This window comes from Chenopodium quinoa, unplaced genomic scaffold (genome assembly GCF_001683475.1).
Source record: "Chenopodium quinoa cultivar QQ74 unplaced genomic scaffold, ASM168347v1, whole genome shotgun sequence".
Classification (NCBI taxonomy): Eukaryota; Viridiplantae; Streptophyta; class Magnoliopsida; order Caryophyllales; family Amaranthaceae; genus Chenopodium; species Chenopodium quinoa.
The window spans coordinates 1,002,461-1,023,518 of record NW_018742616.1 but is presented as its reverse complement, the minus strand read 5'-3'; the positions used below and the strand labels follow the sequence as shown (position 1 = coordinate 1,023,518).

The 21,058-nt window shown below is 33.1% G+C and overlaps 1 protein-coding gene across 2 annotated transcripts; it reads left to right on the top strand.

The window, feature by feature from the left end:
* The first annotated feature begins 403 nt into the window (after nt 1-403).
* LOC110721488 lies at nt 404-6,041 on the top strand. 2 transcript variants are annotated; one of them, XM_021900648.1, is made up of 3 exons: nt 404-683; nt 778-886; nt 5,452-6,041. In XM_021900648.1, the coding sequence occupies exons 2-3, from the start codon at nt 781-783 to the stop codon at nt 5,652-5,654; spliced, it is 309 nt and encodes a 102-aa protein (XP_021756340.1). In that variant the 5' UTR covers nt 404-683; nt 778-780; the 3' UTR covers nt 5,655-6,041. The 2 variants fall into 2 exon arrangements, with proteins under 2 accessions (XP_021756340.1, XP_021756339.1); XM_021900647.1 differs by having other exon boundaries at nt 406-683; nt 768-886.
* Nucleotides 6,042-21,058: the final 15,017 nt, after the last annotated feature.

Sequence of the window (21,058 nt, the reverse complement as noted above, 5' to 3'; positions counted from 1 at the left end):
TTACTCCATGAGCTTAAGCTCTAATGCACTCTAGACACTAGCATTTTTTTATATATCGATGATTCAATATGTCAAAATACGCTTTAATAAGGGATTTTATTAGTTAAAATTATTTTATATTAGTAAAAATCGTTGAAGTATGCTAAAATTTATACAGGGATGACATGGCCTTTATACAGAGTAGTTGTGTATCACAGTGCTTCCCAGATGAATAAAACTATTCAACATATATATGGTTAAAGATTGTTTCAATGTCAACTATAATTAGAGTTTTAAAACAATATTTCCCTTTAAAATAATAATTGCAAGAAATATATTATCAAAATTAGAAATTACAAGCATTGTATTTACCCATAACAAATATTTTATCCGTCTCAATTTAGTTGCTACATTACAATTTCACTTTTGCATTGCTCTCATATGCAAACATAAAATCCTCAAGTTTGAAAATTAGCTTTAGGGTAGCAACTAGCAAGAGTAGTAAAAGTTGAAGCGGAAAAGATTAAACTAGCTCAGTCAAGTTTACTTGGGTAATTAATTTTATTATCGAAAAAAATTTCTTGTTCCTCAGCCACCAAAAACAGATCACAGAACCCAGATCAACGCTCTTCCACCTTTTCCAATTCCATCGATTTTGAAGATTTAGAGATCAGATTTTCCAGAAAATTGAATTCTATTCTTAGGTAAATCACTCAATTTCTGGTAAAGATCATAGCTTTTTCGAATTTCAAGTGTGATAATAGTAGTTGAAGTTCTTCCGCTTTTAGTTTTTTGCAGGGTATGGCGACATCGGCTCAAGTAGTGAATAAGTTCTTAATTGCATCGGTTTTGATGTGGGTATTTCCAATTGCCATTATTTATGGCTTTCAGCATAATTTGTTTCCTGGTAAGCCTCTCAATACTTCACTTTCGTTGACGGTTTCTCCGGACGATTCATGTTAGCCGACCCCGAATCATTTAGGGAATAAGGCTTTGTTGTTGTCATTGTTATTGGTGTTGGATTACTAGCGTTGTTATGTCACAGAATCTCTTTCCTAATTGTAATTTTTGATGTTTTACATAGACTAGTTCCTGCCTCACTATGTTTTGGGCACACATAATCATCTGTTTAATGTTTTTGTTTCCGTGTTTGGACTAATTAATGCCAAAATTCAGTTAGATAACCATAAATTTGGAAGATTTTGAGACTTAGTTAATATCTAATGCACGGAATTTTGTCTCGTGGGTGTGACCAAATTCCTGAGCAAGGACTGGTTGGATGAGATTGTAGTTCTGTGTGTATACTTAAGAAGTGCTGATTATGGAAAATCTCGTCTTGGAGAAAGTCTGTTGATGCTAATTTTGATGCCTGTTAGCCCATTAGGTTGTGACTTGTGAGAATGGATGAAAGATGTGTTTGGAAGTTTTGACATTGACGGAACCTTAGATATAAGAGTCAACCTTGTTTTGTCTGTGTTATTTGGGTACTTTCTAAATCCTTTAGTCTCGGACTCTAATATCATTCATCTTCAAGCACAGCTAGCCAGCTGGGTCGTGGTTTAAAGTTCTGTTCTACATAAGTAAAATTCCTTCGGAGTATTGATCTATATAATTGAATATGAGACGCAGCACACTCTCAAAATAAAAAAATATGTTATTGAATATGTCCTTCTGTTGGATTAAGTCTTTGAGTAGCCTTGGGATAAGACATTTAACCTTATCCAAGCTTTGATCAGGCCTCAACAGTTCGACTTCATAAAGCCTAGGATCCTGCAGAATTGATCCCCAGTTAATGAGATATAAGGTAATCTTTGAAACGAATTACCATCAAACTATGACACCCTGAAGCCTTTGAGTTAGAGACTTTTGCTTGTGTGCTGGAAGCCTGGAAGGTGCAAGAGTTGAGATCTATATACTTTCTAATCTCAAGAATACATTATCTATTTGTTTCAGATATTAGCCTCAGTAACCATAAGACCCTCAAGCCATGAATTTTGGCTTTGCCTTCTGCTAAGCCCTAGACTCTCAAGAACCCAGTAACTACTAGTCATGTCATTGGCTCGAGATTAGGCTAACATCTTTAATACTTGCATTGTAGGAGGAAGGCCACTTAGCGTTTATAATCTGTGGACAAAAGCTCCTCACTAGAAGTTTTGGCAGACTAGTGTTCAAGGAACTGTTGTGTTTATTGTGGTTTCAAAATGCTCAAGGGGTTGATTAAAGAACTATTATATGATATTAAGAACACAATTTTGTGGTAATTTGGCATTGTGCCATTTTCGGAGGTTTCGGGACCCGGTATCGATAATTCATGGGATGGTTGGGGTTGTATAATGTTGTTTGGAACCATATACAAAAACTAGTTGGTCACATAAAAGCCCGTGGTGGCCTTAAGTTAATGAAAGGAAACATGTATGTAATCGGCTAAATTGACTGTTTATAGGCAAAGTGGACGGTTTTAGCCACCCAAATGGGCTTCATGGGTGTTGTGGTGTCCATGGAAAACACCCCAGCCTCTTTCCTTGGGCCTCGGAAATTCGAAAATTGTCCAAAATTGAAGGTTATAATCCACGCTTTCGAACCAATTTCAGGAAACTTTCATTAAATTGAAGTGAATGTGTAGGGTGTCCCCTGGGGTCATTTAAGTTGGTTTGGAGTTGTCAAGTGTCAAGAAAAGTTGAATAAGGATCCTAAAAATGAGAGCTTTATTAATAATGAAAAGGATGCTACTGTGCTAGGCTTCATGATGAAAGTACTCATGTGCGAGGGTGAGCTTCTTAATTCGAAGGCAAAAGTTATTTTGCTGAAATTGGGTGAATTAAAAATAACTTATTTCCATACTTGCTTGAGATAAAGAAAGGTCCAAATTAGGTGCATCAAATCTAGTCAATGGGTGTCTAATCCTATTAAGCTGTTGCTTTTTGAATTTTTATACTTAGCTACTTAGAGTTCAGGTCATTACAAGAACATTAGTGAATAGGGAAATTGTTGTAGAGGGTCCTGCAGTGACAGCAGTGCAGCAGTCTCTTCTTTACCTGCCTTTTAGTGGTGCAGATGTTAGAAGAGCTTTGTTGCCATGAATGAAATAAAGATTCCAGGGGCTGATGGGTTCTCTAAGTAAAGTTTTAGGAGTTATTGGTGAATTATTGGAAGTGATATTGAGGCTGTTCTGGATTTCTTTACTCGGGGAAGAATTTGAAGCAGCTTTACTGCAACACTTTGATTGTTTTTTTTTTTTTTTTTTTTTTTGACACAAGAACACTTTGATTGCTAATTGTGATCAACCAGCTCGAATGACACAATTTAGACTTACTGCTAGTTGCAATGCGATATATGAAGTCATATCTGAAATGCTATGTGCCAGACCAACAGAGGTGCTGCAACTGCTGCTAGGGATGTTTGCTGCTGTACATAGAACCTTTGATTTTGATAGAGAAATAATGCACAATATCCTAGTTTTTCAAGATATTATGTAGCTGTATGATTGCGAGAACAAGCCTCCTAGGTGCACTATTAAGGTTGATTTTGGGAGAGGCTTATGATTCAATAAGCTGGGATTTAATTAAGGAAATGATGCAAGCTCTTGATTTTCTTGAGAGGCTCATGAACTGGGTAATGCAATATGTTTCTACCCTTACCTATTCTCTATTTATAAATGTAGATTATATGGTTTCCTTAATGGTAAAAAAGGCATAAGACAAGGTGATCCCATATCTTCCTTGCTTCTTGAGCTTCCTATGGAGTATTTGTCAAGAATCTTAGAGTAGGTAGTTTAGAAAGCTGATTTTAAGTTTAGGTGGAGATTTACACCCGAATTAGTTTAGTTTTCTGCGGATGTAATTTTTACAAGGGGGGTGCTAAGCCAACAAAGCTAGCTTTTAGTTCCCTTGATTCATTCTCTTGATGCTATTGGCTAAGTTTAAATGGTGTTAGAACTGCTGTTTACTTTGGAAATGTACCTGAGCATGTTTAAGAGGTTTTTTTTTTTTTTTTTTTTTTTTCTAATAATCAGATTATATTAAGGGAACAATTCCCTTGCTTTTAATTGCTGAGCGGCATTGTGATGCTTAAGCTGACAACTTCCTTGGTAGGAACCTATCATATGCTGCCATATCTACTCTGATCGATTCTGTTTTAATAATTATCTACACTTGTTGGGCACTGATTTTCATCCTGCCTTAAAAAAGTGATGGACAAAATAGTGCAATTATGCAGACCTTTTCCGTGGAAATTAAGGGCAAGTGACTGGATTTGTTAATCTAAATTTTTGTGGTAATTTAGGCCTTAGTGATTGTTTTTTGTGAAACCATGCGACTCAGAGTATGTTTGGCAAGCGACTCCAAAGGCTGATTTATTATGGTTGAAATGGGGGCACAATGTGTATTAAGGGTGGGGTGCTGGAAAAATATCTGTAAATTAAAAGAAGTGAAGGCAGGTTCTGGTCAGGATGGATGACTATATGTCGAGAAATTTTCACTGTTGCAGATGGCTATAAATGGTTGAAAGGGGAGCAACTGAATGTACCATGGTTCCGTTAGATTTGGACTTTGGAGTAGGTATAATATCCTGAAATTATCATAATATAGCTGCATTGAGGAAACTTTTGGACAAGTGAAAGGCTAGTTAATGTAGATGTGTGCTCATACTCTTGTTTATTCTGTTATCTTGAGAATGAGATTACTTAGCACATCTTCTTTAGGTGTCCTTTCATTAGAATATGCAATGAGATGATTAGCAGCTGGTTGGATATCAGATGCAAAAACTGGATTGATGGCATTCTATGTGGAAAGTATGGGAAACTATAAAATCTAAGGAACAACAAAAAGTTGTGTGTTCTTCCAGCTAGAAATAACGTCCTATGGTCTGGTGCAATGTTTATGGCTGCTGTTAGAACTTACGAGAACCAAACTAGCTGTTGGCTGTATTTGTATAGTTCAGCCTTTGATTACTGAGTAATGAAAGGTATTCCTCCTGTATTGTAGTGTAATGTGCTCTCTTTGGTAATTACTCCCTCCATCCCAATTTATTTGCCACAAACCATTTTGGCGCCATAAAGAAAAATAAATGTAGATAGACAAAATGAGTGAGGGTTTCCCCTTAGTAGAAAAGGTAAAGTGAAATTTTACCAGAAATGGTAACGTTGCAGTTTATTTGGGACAACTTAAGTAAAAAGTGTCTCTTCATTTGGGATTGTGAGAATAATATTACTTGTGTACTATAGTCAAGCTATGCTATGTTCAATATAACTGCACTGTTTGCCTTTTTCTTAATCCATTATATGAGTGAATTTTTGTTTAGAATAATGCATGTGCTAGTTATTCTTTTTCTTTTGTACTTTATTGGTATGATCTATTTTGATGCTTTATTTTTTCTTTGTTTTTACTTTGGTATGCTTTATTTGATGTAGGCTTACTATTCTTGTATAGGTGGTTAGTAATAATCTTTAAATTGTACTTTTGCTCTATGTATCAGGTTTAGCGAACCTTTCTCCCTATTATCAGACACTATTGGTTGGATTTCTGGCTGTTATATCAGTTAACGTGGTAATTGCGTTTTACATATACATGGCGATGAAAGAGCCTTCAGACAAGCATGAGCCAGATCCAACATTCCTTGCCAATGCTAAAGCCAGTATAAACCAAACCAAACCTGAGGGTGGTGAAAAAGAGGAGTAGAACTTGGAAGAGCAAGTCACTAACTGCTTACTCGCCAGTTGCCAACTGAAGTTGGAGAAAAGAGGGGCTGGGGTTAACGGCAGGTTATCAGGTGATCACCCTATCATTGAGATAAACATGCGATCACAATTTTCGTTGTGGCTGAGACATACTTGGGTGAAAGTATTTTCTGATCAATATAGTGATTTTTGCAAGATGTTACCAAATATGATAGGTTCGTATAATTCAGGAATTTAGAAATATGAATTTCTTTCCGTGGGCATGTATTAAAATGTGGGAAGTTTACCTCAGCCCTGAGTGCATGAAAACGATGTATTCCATATTGATTTTGACTTAACATTACTCATATTAGTTGTGTAACGCCTCGTTAATTTGCAATTTTTCTCACCCAGTCTTTGATTGCAAGCTTTTGTTAAGAAAGATCTATGCTTTTTTCATGATTTTCTTGTATTTTGCTATCTGCCATACAATCTATATAGCTCCTTTCTACCAAAATAATACAAGTAATAACCTGAATTTGTGTTAATAAAGGTATGATTTCCATCATAGTTACATTACCTCAAGGACTACAGTACAAGGGTAAAGGGTTACATCTTACATTATACTCGTAATCACATCTATATTCTTAAACATTCACATTCAGATCCAATTATTGCACTCAGAACTATACATGACACCCCTCTTAACTCTAGACGCTTGCTTTTCATGCATGCGTCTAATTGGGATCATCGTATGTTTTGGGTACTCCGTGGTGCATGTAATAATTGTTAATAAAAGTATATTATTAGGGAATATTTCCGCGTAAGGAAACGCTCATTCCACCCACGGAAGCTCGTAGGCGTGTGTAATCGCACGCCCTAGAAAGAGCTCAATGGTTGTAACTTGATAGTAACTCCATAGTTACTCAATTATGGATTCTCTTGTTATAGTTACATCCTTGTGTATAAAATAATGGGAGTGTCTCCAAAAACAGGGGCAAAGCATAACCCATGTGACCAATATGGTCAAAGTTCTAATGATTGTAATGCTCCAAGTAGTCAAGGTGAGGTCCAAGTTCAAAGCAATGCAAAGGAATTGTTTCTGTCCAAATCATTCCTTACTCCTTTGCACGGTTTTGGTCCGAAAGATTTTACACGTGGTTACACTTCACTTAGTGTAATTAACCTTGTAGAAGGTATCTAGCAAGTGACGGTTTTCCAAGCTCCAAGTGCAACGGTTACAAGCTGATTGAAGAGGAGTGATTCATGGCACTTGTTGGGCGTGAATTATGGAGTTTGTTGGCTGAACATTGCACCTCATTATTTGGGGGTTATGAAGAATAAAGAGGCGTGAATCAAGGCATTAAAATGGGGGTTACACAAGCTTGAAAATGGCTGTTTTGGGCGTGTGCTGAAGAGGCTCTTTGGATGCTATTTTGGCTGGTCATCTTCCCTTGTTTCAAGCCTAGTCTTTAGTTCTTTTAATTAAGTTTAATCATGTTTGTAAAAGGGGTTAAGTGGGACGTGTAATCTCCACTCATTCCCTTAGTTAATTTCCTTTTGTCTATTTCATTTTGTTAATTAAAGTAGGCAAGTGAAAAGGTTGTATTGATGCTATAAATAGCATACTTTGAATGAATGAAAATCATCCAAGATTATTTGCCTAAAAAACGTGTGTTTTGTTAATTGAAGTGACTTGAGTTTAGCTCACTTTGTTTTCCAAATTTGAGTATCCGAATTTGAAGAGTGTTAGTTTTGGTGAGAGTTCCCAAAATTAGGGCTTATAGTTTATGATTTGGTGAGAGTTCCCTCATCTAAACTATCCCAAGCAAACGAGTGAGAGTTCCTCTTTGCTATATCCTTAGCTTAGGGTGAGAGTTCCCCTAACTAAACTGATTACTTGACAATTGAACTTTAAACCCTTTGAATCTCTTAACTTATCATTTCTTGTAACAAGGTTTCTCATCTTGTTTACACATCATTTGGCGCGTCAGGTAGGGGGAAATTTTCTTAAATTTTCCAAAGGGGTCGAATACCTACATACCATGGGAGAGAATCAAGACTTGAGGACAGCTTTGGAAGCTCTTAATCGATCCATTGCTAGTCAGGAAAGGTTGGCCGAAACCAATGCCAATCTCCAAGGGAACCTTGCTGCTTGATGGCAAGGCTCATGAACGAGCAAGATAGGAGAGATCAAGGTGAAGACCCTCCACCTAGGAGGGAGGATAGGAGTCTCAAAGTGGACGTTCCTGCTTTGATGGGACACTTGATCCAGAGAAGTACTTGGAATGGGAGAAATCCTTGGAAAGGTACTTTGAATACAAGGACATTCATGAGGATGTTCAACGTTTTAAGATTGCCAAAGTCAAGTTGAAGGGCTATGGTGATAGTTGGTTGCAAGGAGAACAAAGAGGGCGTACCCTTAGGGGTAAGGCTCACATTTCCACTTGGGAAAAGCTGAAGAAAAGAATGAGAGATCGTTTCATTCCTCACAATTACAAGCAAAATCAGTATGTGAAATGGAGTACTCTCCAACAAAATGGTGATTCGGTGGAAGACTATATCAAAGAATTTGATAGGCTTGCCATTGTATGTGAAGTGACTGAAAATGAAGAGCTGAAGTTGGGGCGTTTTGTAGCTGGGTTGGAACAAGAGTTACAAGACAAACTTGACGGTTACACTAACCTCACGTTTGTGGAAGCTTGCAAACTTGTGACAAAGTTTGATGCTAAAAGGAAAAGGAAGAAAACGCCTACTACTACTCCAGTGGTACGCAAACCACCCTTCAACTCAAAGGAGGGTTCTTCTTTTAGCAAGCCAAATGAGCCACCAAAGAGGAACACGAAAGACTTCAAGCTTAGTGACATTGTATGTTACAAGTGTGGAGGTAGAGGACATTATAAAAAAGATTGTCCTAATTCAAGAGCCTTAACCATGCAAGAGGTTAAACTCATAGCCACCCAAAGCATCAATTGGGAGGAATTTGAGTCTGAAGAAGAGAAGGAGGTGACCCCGTATGAAAAGGATGAGGAGGAGGACCAATGCTATCCTGAAATGGAGGACAAAACAAACTTGGTGGTTAGGAGAGCTTTGCAAGCTCGTGTGGAGGAACCTTTGGCACCACAAAGACAACACATTTTCATCACCAAATGTAAAGTTGGTGACGAGGTATGTGATCTAATTATTGATGGGGGCAGTGAGGCTAATACTGTGTCGAAAACCTTAGTATCTAAACTAGGTCTTACCACCACAAATCATCCACATCCTTACAAATTGAGTTGGTTAGATTCTAATGCTAGCACTGGGGTTAGAAAGCAATGTATGGTGAGTTTTTCGATTGGTTCATATCATGATAGTCAATTGTGTGATGTTGTTTTAATGGATGCTTGTCATATTCTTCTTGGGAGACCGTGGCAATCTGATAAAAAATCTATCCATGATGGGTATCATAACACCTACACTATCACTCACCAAGGGAAACAAAAGAAATTGCACCCTTTACCACCTCCACGGTTTTTCACAACCACAAAAGCCACAAATTTCTTTATTATCTTGTAAAGAGTTTGAGAGGGAGTTTGAGGGTGAGGAAGAGATATTCATGTTGTACTCTAAAGAAATCCATGAAAAATTTGTGAGTCAAAATCCTAAACTTGCAAAACTGATTAAAGAGTTTGAGGATGTTTTTCCGGATGAGTTACCTAAGGGATTACCACCCTTGAGAGGAATTGAGCATCAAATTGATCTCATTCCAGGCGCACCTCTACCAAATAAACCTGCCTATAGATGTAACCCTTTAGAAACTAAGGAGTTGCAAAGACAAATTGAAGAATTGATGGGTATGGGCTATGTGCGTGAGTCTATGAGTCCATGTGCGGTTCCTGCCTTGTTGGTTCCTAAAAAGGATGGAACTTGGCGTATGTGCATTGATAGTAGAGCTGTTAACAATATTACTATCAAGTACAGGTTCCCAATTCCAAGACTGGATGATATGTTGGACGAATTGAGTGGTTCAAATGTATTCTCAAAAGTTGATTTGAGAAGTGGTTACCATCAAATTCGTATGAGGGAAGGTGATGAATGGAAGACTGCATTCAAGACAAAGCATGGGTTGTATGAATGGCTTGTGATGCCGTTTGGATTGACCAATGCACCTAGCACGTTCATGAGATTAATGAACGAGGTGTTGAGGCCATTTCTTGGCAAGTTCGTGGTGGTGTACCTTGATGATATCCTTATTTACTCTAAAAATGAGGATGAACATTTAGATCATTTGTTTCAAGTTTTTTCTGTTTTAAGAACGCAAAAATTGTATGGAAAACTTGAAAAATGTGATTTTATGTTATATGAGGTCACTTTTCTTGGTTACATAGTTTCAGGTGATGGCGTGAAGGTGGATCCTTGCAAGGTTGAAGCAATTCAATCATGGCCTAGTCCAAAAACACTCACGGAGGTCCGTTCTTTCCATGGCCTAGCTTCTTTCTATAGAAGATTTATCAAGAATTTTAGCACACTCATGGCTCCTATAACTGAGTGTACTAAGAAGGGGACGTTTGAATGGACTACACAAGCTCAAAAGGCCTTTGAAGAAGTCAAGGAGAAAATGTGCAACACTCCTATTCTTGCACTCCCTGATTTTTCCAAGCCATTTGAAGTTGAGTGTGACGCAAGTGGGAAGGGGATTGGAGCAGTTTTGATTCAAGAAGGGCGTCCAATTGCTTATTTCAGTGAAAAGTTGAGTCAAGGCAAGTTGAACTATTCCACCTATGATAAAGAGTTCTATGCTATGGTACGAGCTCTAGATCATTGGTCACATTACTTGAGACCACAACCGTTCATATTACATTCGGACCATGAATCTCTAAGGTTCATCCATGGTCAAAAGAAGTTGAAATCAAGACATGCTAAATGGGTTGAATTCTTGCAAACCTTTAACTTTTCCTCTAAATACAAGAGTGGAAAGGCTAATGTTGTTGCGGATGCCTTATCTAGGAGACACAATTTGCTTGGAGTTGTCGAAGCAAAGGTTCTTGGGTTTGATTTGATCATAGCATACTACAAGGAGGATGGAGATTTCATTGAAATAATACAGAAATGTGTCCATGGAGTATATGACTTATTTTCCTTACATGATGACTTTCTTTTTAAGGGAAATCGGTTATGCATTCCTAAGTGTCCAATTAGAAGCTTGTTGATTCATGAGGCTCATGGAGGAGGTCTAGCTGGTCACGTGGGGATTCAAAAAACAATGGAGCTTCTTCAAGCTCACTTTTATTGGCCGAAGATGTTAGCCACGGTTCATCATGTGGTTAGTCGTTGTTCTACTTGTCAAAGGGCCAAGATGGTGTTTCACAAAGGTCTCTACAAGCCTTTGCCAGTTCCGGAAAGACCTTGGGAAGATGTGAGCATGGATTTCATTGTGGCTTTACCTAGAACTCAAAGGGGTAAAGACTCAATCATGGTGGTTGTTGATCGGTTTTCAAAAATGGCTCATTTCATTCCTTGTCACAAAACCGAAGATGCTATGAAAGTGGCTAAGTTATACTTTGAAGAAGTGGTTCGTTTTCATGGGGTGCCACGCACCATTGTGTCCGATCGTGATACAAAATTTCTTAGTCATTTTTTGGAAATCAATATGGCGTCTAATGGGAACAAAGTTGCTGTTTTCTACTTCACACCATCCACAAACCGATGGGCAAACTGAAGTGGTGAATAGAATTCTGGGTTCGTTGCTTAGGACCTTGGTTAGTAAGAGTGCTAAGGATTGGGATGTCAAGCTAGCTCATGCCGAGTTTGCTTACAATCGGACTCCTAGTGCTACTACAAAGTACTCTCCTTTTGAAGTAGTCTATGGTGTCAATCCTTATGTTCCTATTGATCTCATAGCTTTGCCACAAGACAAGTTCGTTCATGGTGGAGCTAAGGAACAAGCCGAGTTCATGTTGAAGGTTCACAAGGAAGTTAGGAAGAACATTGAGAAAGCAAATGAAGTCTACAAGAAACAAGCCAACAAGAGGGTGAAAATCGTGAAGCAATTTGAAGTTGGTGACTTAGTGTGGATTTACATGAGGAAAGAGAGGTTTCCTAGAAAAAGAAAGAACAAGCTTATGCCAAGAGCCGAAGGTCCATTTGAAATCGTGGAAAAGATCAATGACAATGCATACAAGGTTGATTTGGGGGGCCAATTTGGTGTCTCAAGCACATTCAACGTTGGGGACCTTGCTCCATACCTTGATGATGACGAATTGAGGGCAATTCCTTTTGAAGAAGAGGAGGATGACCAATATGGTCAAAGTTCTAATGATTGTGATGCTCCAAGTAGTCAAGGTGAGGTCCAAGTTCAAAGCAATGCAAAGGAATTGTTTCTGTCCAAATCATTCCTTACTCCTTTGCACGGTTTTGGTCCGAAAGATTTTACAAGTGGTTACACTTCACTTAGTGTAATTAACCTTGTAGAAAGTATCTAGCAAGTGACGGTTTTCCAAGCTCCAAGTGCAACGGTTTTCCAAGCTCCAAGTGCAACGGTTACAAGCTGATTGAAGAGGAGTGATTCATGGCACTTGTTGGGCGTGAATTATGGAGTTTGTTGGCTGAACATTGTACCTCATTATTTGGGGGTTATGAAGAATAAAGAGGCGTGAATCAAGGCATTAAAATGGGGGTTACACAAGCTTGAAAATGGCTGTTTTGGGCGTGTGTTGAAGATGCTCTTTGGATGCTATTTTGGCTGGTCATCTTCCCTTGTTTCAAGCCTAGTCTTTAGTTCTTTTAATTAAGTTTAAACATGTTTGTAAAAGGGGTTAAGTGGGACGTGTATTCTCCACTCATTCCCTTAGTTAATTTCCTTTTGTCTATTTTATTTTGTTAATTAAAGTAGGCAAGTGAAAAGGTTGTATTGATGCTATAAATAGCATACTTTGAATGAATGAAAATCATCCAAGATTATTTGCCTAAAAAACGTGTGTTTTGCTAATTGAAGTGACTTGAGTTTAGTTCACTTTGTTTTCCAAATTTGAGTATCCGAATTTGAAGAGTGTTAGTTTTGGTGAGAGTTCCCAAAATTAGGGCTTATAGTTTATGATTTGGTGAGAGTTCCCTCATCTAAACTATCCCAAGCAAACGAGTGAGAGTTCCTCTTTGCTATATCCTTAGCTTAGGGTGAGAGTTCCCCTAACTAAACTGATTACTTGACAATTGAACTTTAAGACCCTTTGAATCTCTTAACTTATCACTTCTTGTAACAAGGTTTCTCATCTTGTTTACACATCACTAATTAAATCAAATAAAAGTCAAATACATTCTACAAAGCTAATTGAATCAAATGAAAGTTAAATACATTCTACAAAGCTAATTGAATCAAATGAAAGTCAAACACATTCAAACAAAGCTAATTGAATCAAAGGAAAGTCAAATACATTCAACAAAGCTAATTGAATCAAATGAAAGTCAAACACATTCAAACAAAGCTAATTGAATCAAATGAAAGTCAAGCACATTCAAACAAAGCTATTTGAATCAAATGAGAGTCAAATACATTCAAACAAAGCTAATTAAATCAAATAAAAGTCTAATACATTCTACAAACCTAATTGAAATAAATTAAAGTCAAACACATTCAAACAAAGCTAATTGAATCAAATGAAAGTCAAACACATTCAAACAAAGATTTCGAATCAAATGAAAGTCAAATACATTCTACAAAGCTAATTGAATCAAATGAAAGTCAAACACATTCAAATTAAGTTATTTAAATCAAATGAAAGTCAAATATATTCTACAAAGCTAATTGAATCAAATGAAAGTCAAACACATTCAAACAAAGCTATTTGAATCAAATGAGAGTCAAATAAATTCAAACAAAGCTAATTAAATCAAAAAAAAGTAAACTACATTCTACAAAGCTAATTGAATCAAATGAAAGTCAAACACATTCAAACAAAGCCTTTTAAATCAAATGAAAGTCAAACACATTCAAAAAAAGCTTTTTAATTTAAATGAAAGTCAAACACATTCAAACAAAGCTATATAAATCAAATGAAAGTCAAACACATTCAAACAAAGATTTCGAATCAAATGAAAATCAAATACATTCTACAAAGCTAATTGAATCAAATGAAAGTCAAACACATTCAAATAAAGCTATTTGAATCAAATGAAACTCAAAAACATTCTACAATGCTAATTGAATCATATGAAAGTCAAACACATTCAAATAAAGCTATTTAAATCAAATGAAAGTCCAATACATTCTACAAAGCTAATTGAATCAAATGAAAGTCAAACACATTCAAACAAAGCTATTTGAATCAAATGAGAGTCAAATAAATTCAAAGGAAGCTAATTAAATCAAATAAAAGTAAAATATATTCTACAAAGCTAATTGAATCAAATGAAAGTCAAACACATTCAAACAAAGCCTTTTAAATCAAATGAAAGTCAAACACATTCAAAAAAAGCTTTTTAATTTAAATGAAAGTCAAACACAGTCAAACAAAGTGATTTGACTCAAATGAAAGTCAAATACATTTTACAAAGCTAATTGAATCAAATGAAAGTCAAACACATTCAAACAAAGCTATTTGAATAAAATGAAAGTCAAATACATTCTACAAATCTAATTGAATCAAATGAAAGTCAAACACATTCAAACAAAGCTATTTAAACAATTGAAAGTCAAATACATTCTACAAAGCTGATGGAATCAAATGAAAGTCAAACACATTCAAACAAAGCTATTTGAATCAAATGAAAGTTAAATACGTTCTACCAAAGCTATTTGAATCAAATGAGAGTCAAATACATTCAAACAAAGCTAATTAAATCAAATAAAAGTCAAATACATTCTACAAAGCTAATTGAATCAAATGAAAGTCAAATACATTCTACAAAGCTAATTGAATCAAATGAAAGTCAAACACATTCAAACAAAGCTAATTGAATCAAATGAAAGTCAAATACATTCAACAAAGCTAATTGAATCAAATGAAAGTCAAACACATTCAAACAAAGCTATTTGAATCAAATGAGAGTCAAATACATTCAAACAAAGCTAATTAAATCAAATAAAAGTCAAATACATTCTACAAAGCTAATTGAATCAAAAGAAAGTCAAATACATTCTACAAAGCTAATTGAATCAAATGAAAGTCAAACACATTCAAACAAAGCTAATTGAATCAAATGAAAGTCAAATACATTCAACAAAGCTAATTGAATCAAATGAAAGTCAAACACATTCAAACAAAGCTAATTGAATCAAATGAAAGTCAAGCACATTCAAACAAAGCTATTTGAATCAAATGAGAGTCAAATACATTCAAACAAAGCTAATTAAATCAAATAAAAGTCTAATACATTCTACAAACCTAATTGAATTAAATTAAAGTCAAACACATTCAAACAAAGCTAATTGAATCAACTGAAAGTCAAACACATTCAAATTAAGTTATTTAAATCAAATGAAAGTCAAATATATTCTACAAAGCTAATTGAATCAAATGAAAGTCAAACACATTCAAACAAAGCTATTTGAACCAAATGAGAGTCAAATAAATTCAAACAAAGCTAATTAAATAAAAAAAAAGTAAACTACATTCTACAAAGCTAATTGAATCAAATGAAAGTCAAACACATTCAAACAAAGCCTTTTAAATCAAATGAAAGTCAAACACATTCAAAAAAAGCTTTTTAATTTAAATGAAAGTAAAACACATTCAAACAAAGCTATATAAATCAAATGAAAGTCAAACACATTCAAACAAAGATTTCGAATCAAATGAAAATCAAATACATTCTACAAAGCTAATTGAATCAAATGAAAGTCAAACACATTCAAATAAAGCTATTTGAATCAAATGAAACTCAAATACATTTTACAATGCTAATTGAATCATATGAAAGTCAAACACATTCAAACAAAGCTATTTGAATCAAATGAGAGTCAAATAAATTCAAACAAAGCTAATTATATCAAATAAAAGTCAAACGCATTCAAACAAAGATTTCGAATCAAATGAAAATCAAATACATTCTACAAAGCAAATTGAATCAAATGAAAGTCAAACACATTTAAATAAAGCTATTTGAATCAAATGAAAGTCAAATACATTCTACAAAGCTAATTGAATCAAATGAAAGTCAAACACATTCAAACAAAGCTATTTGAATCAAATGAGAGTCAAATAAATTCAAACAAAGCTAATTAAATCAAATAAAAGTAAAATACATTCTACAAAGCTAATTGAATCAAATGAAAGTCAAACACATTCAAACAAAGCCTTTTAAATCAAATGAGAGTCAAACACATTCAAAAAAAGCTTTTTAATTTAAATGAAAGTCAAACGCATTCAAACAAAGCTATATAAATCAAATGAAAGTCAAACACATTCAAACAAAGATTTCGAATCAAATGAAAATCAAATACATTCTACAAAGCTAATTGAATCAAATGAAAGTCAAACACATTCAAATAAAGCTATTTGAATCAAATGAAACTCAAATACATTCTACAATGCTAATTGAATCATATGAAAGTCAAACACATTCAAACAAAGCTATTTGAATCAAATGAGAGTCAAATAAATTCAAACAAAGCTAATTAAATAAAATAAAAGTCAAACGCATTCAAACAAAGATTTTGAATCAAATGAAAATCAAATACATTCTACAAAGCTAATTGAATCAAATGAAAGTCAAACACATTCAAATAAAGCTATTTGAATCAAATGAAAGTCAAATACATTCTACAAAGCTAATTGAATCAAATGACAGTCAAACACATTCAAACAAAGCTATTTGAATCAAATGAGAGTCAAATAAATTCAAACAATGCTAATTAAATCAAATAAAAGTAAAATACATTCTACAAAGCTAATTTAATCAAATGAAAGTCAAACACATTCAAACAAAGCCTTTTAAATCAAATGAAAGTCAAACACATTCAAAAAAGCTATATTAATCAAATGGAAGTCAAACACATTCAAACAACGCTAATTGAATCAAATGAAAGTCAAACACCTTCAAACAAAGCTATTTTAATTAAATGAATGTCAAATACATTCTACAAAGCTAATTGAATCAAATGAAAGTCAAACAAATTCAAACAAAGCTATTTGAAGAAAATGAAAGTCAAATACATTCTACAAAGCAATTTGAAACAAATGAAAGTCAAACACAGTCAAACAAAGTTATTTGACTCAAATGAAAGTCAAATACATTCTACAAAGCTAATTGAATCAAATGAAAGTCAAACACATTCAAACAAAGCTATTTGAATCAAATGAAAGTCAAATACATTCTACAAACCTAATTGATTCAAATAAAAGTCAAACACATTCAAACAAAGCTATTTGAACCAATTGAAAGTCAAAGATATTCTACAAAGCTGATGGAATCAAATGTAAGTCAAACACATTAAAACAAAGCTATTTGAATCAATTGAAAGTCAAATACGTTCTACAAAGCTAATTGTATCAAATGAAAGTCAAACGTAATCAAATAAAGCTATTTGAGTCAAATGAAAGTCAAACACATTCAAATAAAGTTGTTTAAATTAAATGAAAGTGAAATGTATTTTACAAAGCTAATTGAATCAAATGAAAGTTAAACGCATTCAAACAAAGCTATTTGAATCAAATGAAAGTCAAATACATTCAACAAAGCTAATTGAATCAAATGAAAGTCAAACACATTCAAACAAAGCTATTTGAACAATTGAAAGTCAAATACATTCTACAAAGCTGATGGAATCAAATGAAAGTCAAACACATTCAAACAAAGCTATTTTAATCAAATGAATGTCAAATACATTCTACAAAGCTATTTGAATCAAATGAAAGTCAAATACATTCTACAAAGCGAATTGAATCAAATGAAAGTCAAACACATTCAAACAAAGCTAATAGATTCAAATGAAAGTCAAATACATTCAACAAAGCTAATTGAATCAAATGAAAGTCAAACACATTCAAACAAAGCTAATTGAATAAAATGAAAGTCAAGCACATTCAAACAAAGCTATTTGAATCAAATAAGAGTCAAATACATTCAAACAAAGCTAATTAAATCAAATAAAAGTCTAATACATTCTACAAAGCTAATTGAATTAAATTAAAGTCAAACACATTCAAACAAAGCTAATTGAATCAAATGAAAGTCAAACACATTTAAACAAATATTTCGAATCAAATGAAAGTCAAATACATTCTACAAAGCTAATTGAAACAAATGAAAGTCAAACACACTCAAATAAAGCTATTTGAATCAAATGAAAGTCAAATACATTCTACAAAGCTAATTGAATCAAATGAAATTCGAACACATTCAAACAAAGCTATTTAAATCAAATGAGAGTCAAATAAATTCAAACAAAGCTAATTAAATCAAATAAAAGTAAAATACATTCTACAAAGCTAATTGAATCAAATGAAAGTCAAACACATTCAAACAAAGCCTTTTAAATCAAATGAAAGTTAAACACATTCAAAAAAAGCTTTTTAATTTAAATGAAAGTCAAACACATTCAAACAAAGCTATATAAATCAAATGAAAGTGAAATGCATTCTTCAAAGCAAATTGAATTAAATGAAATTCAAACACATTCAAACAAAGCTATTTGAATCAAATGACGGTCAAATACATTCTACAAAGCTAATTGAATCAATTGAAAGTCAAACACATTCAAAAAAAGCTATTTGAATTAAATGAAAGTCAAATACATTCTACAAAGCTAATTGAATCAAATAAAAAAGTCAAACACATTCAAATAAATCTATTTGAATTAAATGAAAGTCAAATACATTCTACAAAGCTAATTGAATCAAATGAAAGTCAAACACATTCAAACAAAGCTAATTGAATCAAATGAAAGTCAAACACATTCAAACAAATCTATTTAAATTAAATGAATGTCAAATACATTCTACAAAGCTAATTAAATCAAATGAAAGTCAAACACACTCAAACAAAGCTATTTGAATAAAATGAAAGTCAAATACATTCTATAAAGCAAATTGAAACAAATGAAAGTCAAACACAGTCAAACAAAGTTATTTGAGTCAAATGAAAGTCAAATACATTCTACAAAGCTAATTGAATCAAATGAAAGTCAAACACATTCAAACAAAGCTATTTGAATCAAATGAAAGTTAAATACGTTCTACAAAGCTAATTATATCAAATAAAAGTTAAACGCATTCAAACAAAGATTTCGAATCAAATGAAAATCAAATACATTCTACAAAGCTAATTGAATCAAATGAAAGTCAAACACATTTAAATAAAGCTATTTGAATCAAATGAAAGTCAAATACATTCTACAAAGCTAATTGAATCAAATGAAAGTCAAACACATTCAAACAAAGCTATTTGAATCAAATGAGAGTCAAATAAATTCAAACAAAGCTAATTAAATCAAATAAAAGTAAAATACATTCTACAAAGCTAATTGAATCAAATGAAAGTCAAACACATTCAAACAAAGCCTTTTAAATCAAATGAGAGTCAAACACATTCAAAAAAAGCTTTTTAATTTAAATGAAAGTCAAACGCATTCAAACAAAGCTATATAAATCAAATGAAAGTCAAACACATTCAAACAAAGATTTCGAATCAAATGAAAATCAAATACATTCTACAAAGCTAATTGAATCAAATGAAAGTCAAACACATTCAAATAAAGCTATTTGAATCAAATGAAACTCAAATACATTCTACAATGCTAATTGAATCATATGAAAGTCAAACACATTCAAACAAAGCTATTTGAATCAAATGAGAGTCAAATAAATTCAAACAAAGCTAATTAAATAAAATAAAAGTCAAACGCATTCAAACAAAGATTTCGAATCAAATGAAAATCAAATACATTCTACAAAGCTAATTGAATCAAATGAAAGTCAAACACATTCAAATAAAGCTATTTGAATCAAATGAAAGTCAAATACATTCTACAAAGCTAATTGAATCAAATGACAGTCAAACACATTCAAACAAAGCTATTTGAATCAAATGAGAGTCAAATAAATTCAAACAATGCTAATTAAATCAAATAAAAGTAAAATACATTCTACAAAGCTAATTTAATCAAATGAAAGTCAAACACATTCAAACAAAGCCTTTTAAATCAAATGAAAGTCAAACACATTCAAAAAAGCTATATTAATCAAATGAAAGTCAAATACATTCAAAAAAAGCTATATTAATCAAATGAAAGTGAAATGCATTCTACAAATCAAATTGAATTAAATGAAATTCAAACACATTCAAACAAAGCTATTTGAATCAAATGACAGTCAAATACATCCTACAAAGCTAATTGAATCAATTGAAAGTCAAACACATTCAAATAAAGCTATTTGAATCAAATGAAAGTCAAATACATTCTACAAAGCTAATTGAATCAAATGGAAGTCAAACACATTCAAACAACGCTAATTGAATCAAATGAAAGTCAAACACCTTCAAACAAAGCTATTTTAATTAAATGAATGTCAAATACATTCTACAAAGCTAATTGAATCAAATGAAAGTCAAACAAATTCAAACAAAGCTATTTGAAGAAAATGAAAGTCAAATACATTCTACAAAGCAATTTGAAACAAATGAAAGTCAAACACAGTCAAACAAAGTTATTTGACTCAAATGAAAGTCAAATACATTCTACAAAGCTAATTGAATCAAATGAAAGTCAAACACATTCAAACAAAGCTATTTGAATCAAATGAAAGTCAAATACATTCTACAAACCTAATTGATTCAAATAAAAGTCAAACACATTCAAACAAAGCTATTTGAACCAATTGAAAGTCAAAGATATTCTACAAAGCTGATGGAATCAAATGTAAGTCAAACACATTAAAACAAAGCTATTTGAATCAATTGAAAGTCAAATACGTTCTACAAAGCTAATTGTATCAAATGAAAGTCAAACGTAATCAAATAAAGCTATTTGAGTCAAATGAAAGTCAAACACATTCAAATAAAGTTGTTTAAATTAAATGAGAGTGAAATGTATTTTACAAAGCTAATTGAATCAAATGAAAGTTAAACGCATTCAAACAAAGCTATTTGAATCAAATGAAAGTCAAATACATTCAACAAAGCTAATTGAATCAAATGAAAGTCAAACACATTCAAACAAAGCTATTTGAACAATTGAAAGTCAAATACATTCTACAAAGCTGATGGAATCAAATGAAAGTCAAACACATTCAAACAAAGCTATTTTAATCAAATGAATGTCAAATACATTCTACAAAGCTATTTGAATCAAATGAAAGTCAAATACATTCTACAAAGCGAATTGAATCAAATGAAAGTCAAACACATTCAAACAAAGCTAATAGATTCAAATGAAAGTCAAATACATTCAACAAAGCTAATTGAATCAAATGAAAGTCAAACACATTCAAACAAAGCTAATTGAATAAA

Coding starts and splice junctions, on each gene's coding strand:
- LOC110721488 (XM_021900648.1), top strand. CDS start 781: ATGGCGACATCGGCTCAAGTAGTGAATAAGTTCTTAATTGCATCGGTT. Junction 887..5,451: donor TCAGCATAATTTGTTTCCTG/GTAAGCCTCTCA, acceptor TCTATGTATCAG/GTTTAGCGAACCTTTCTCCC.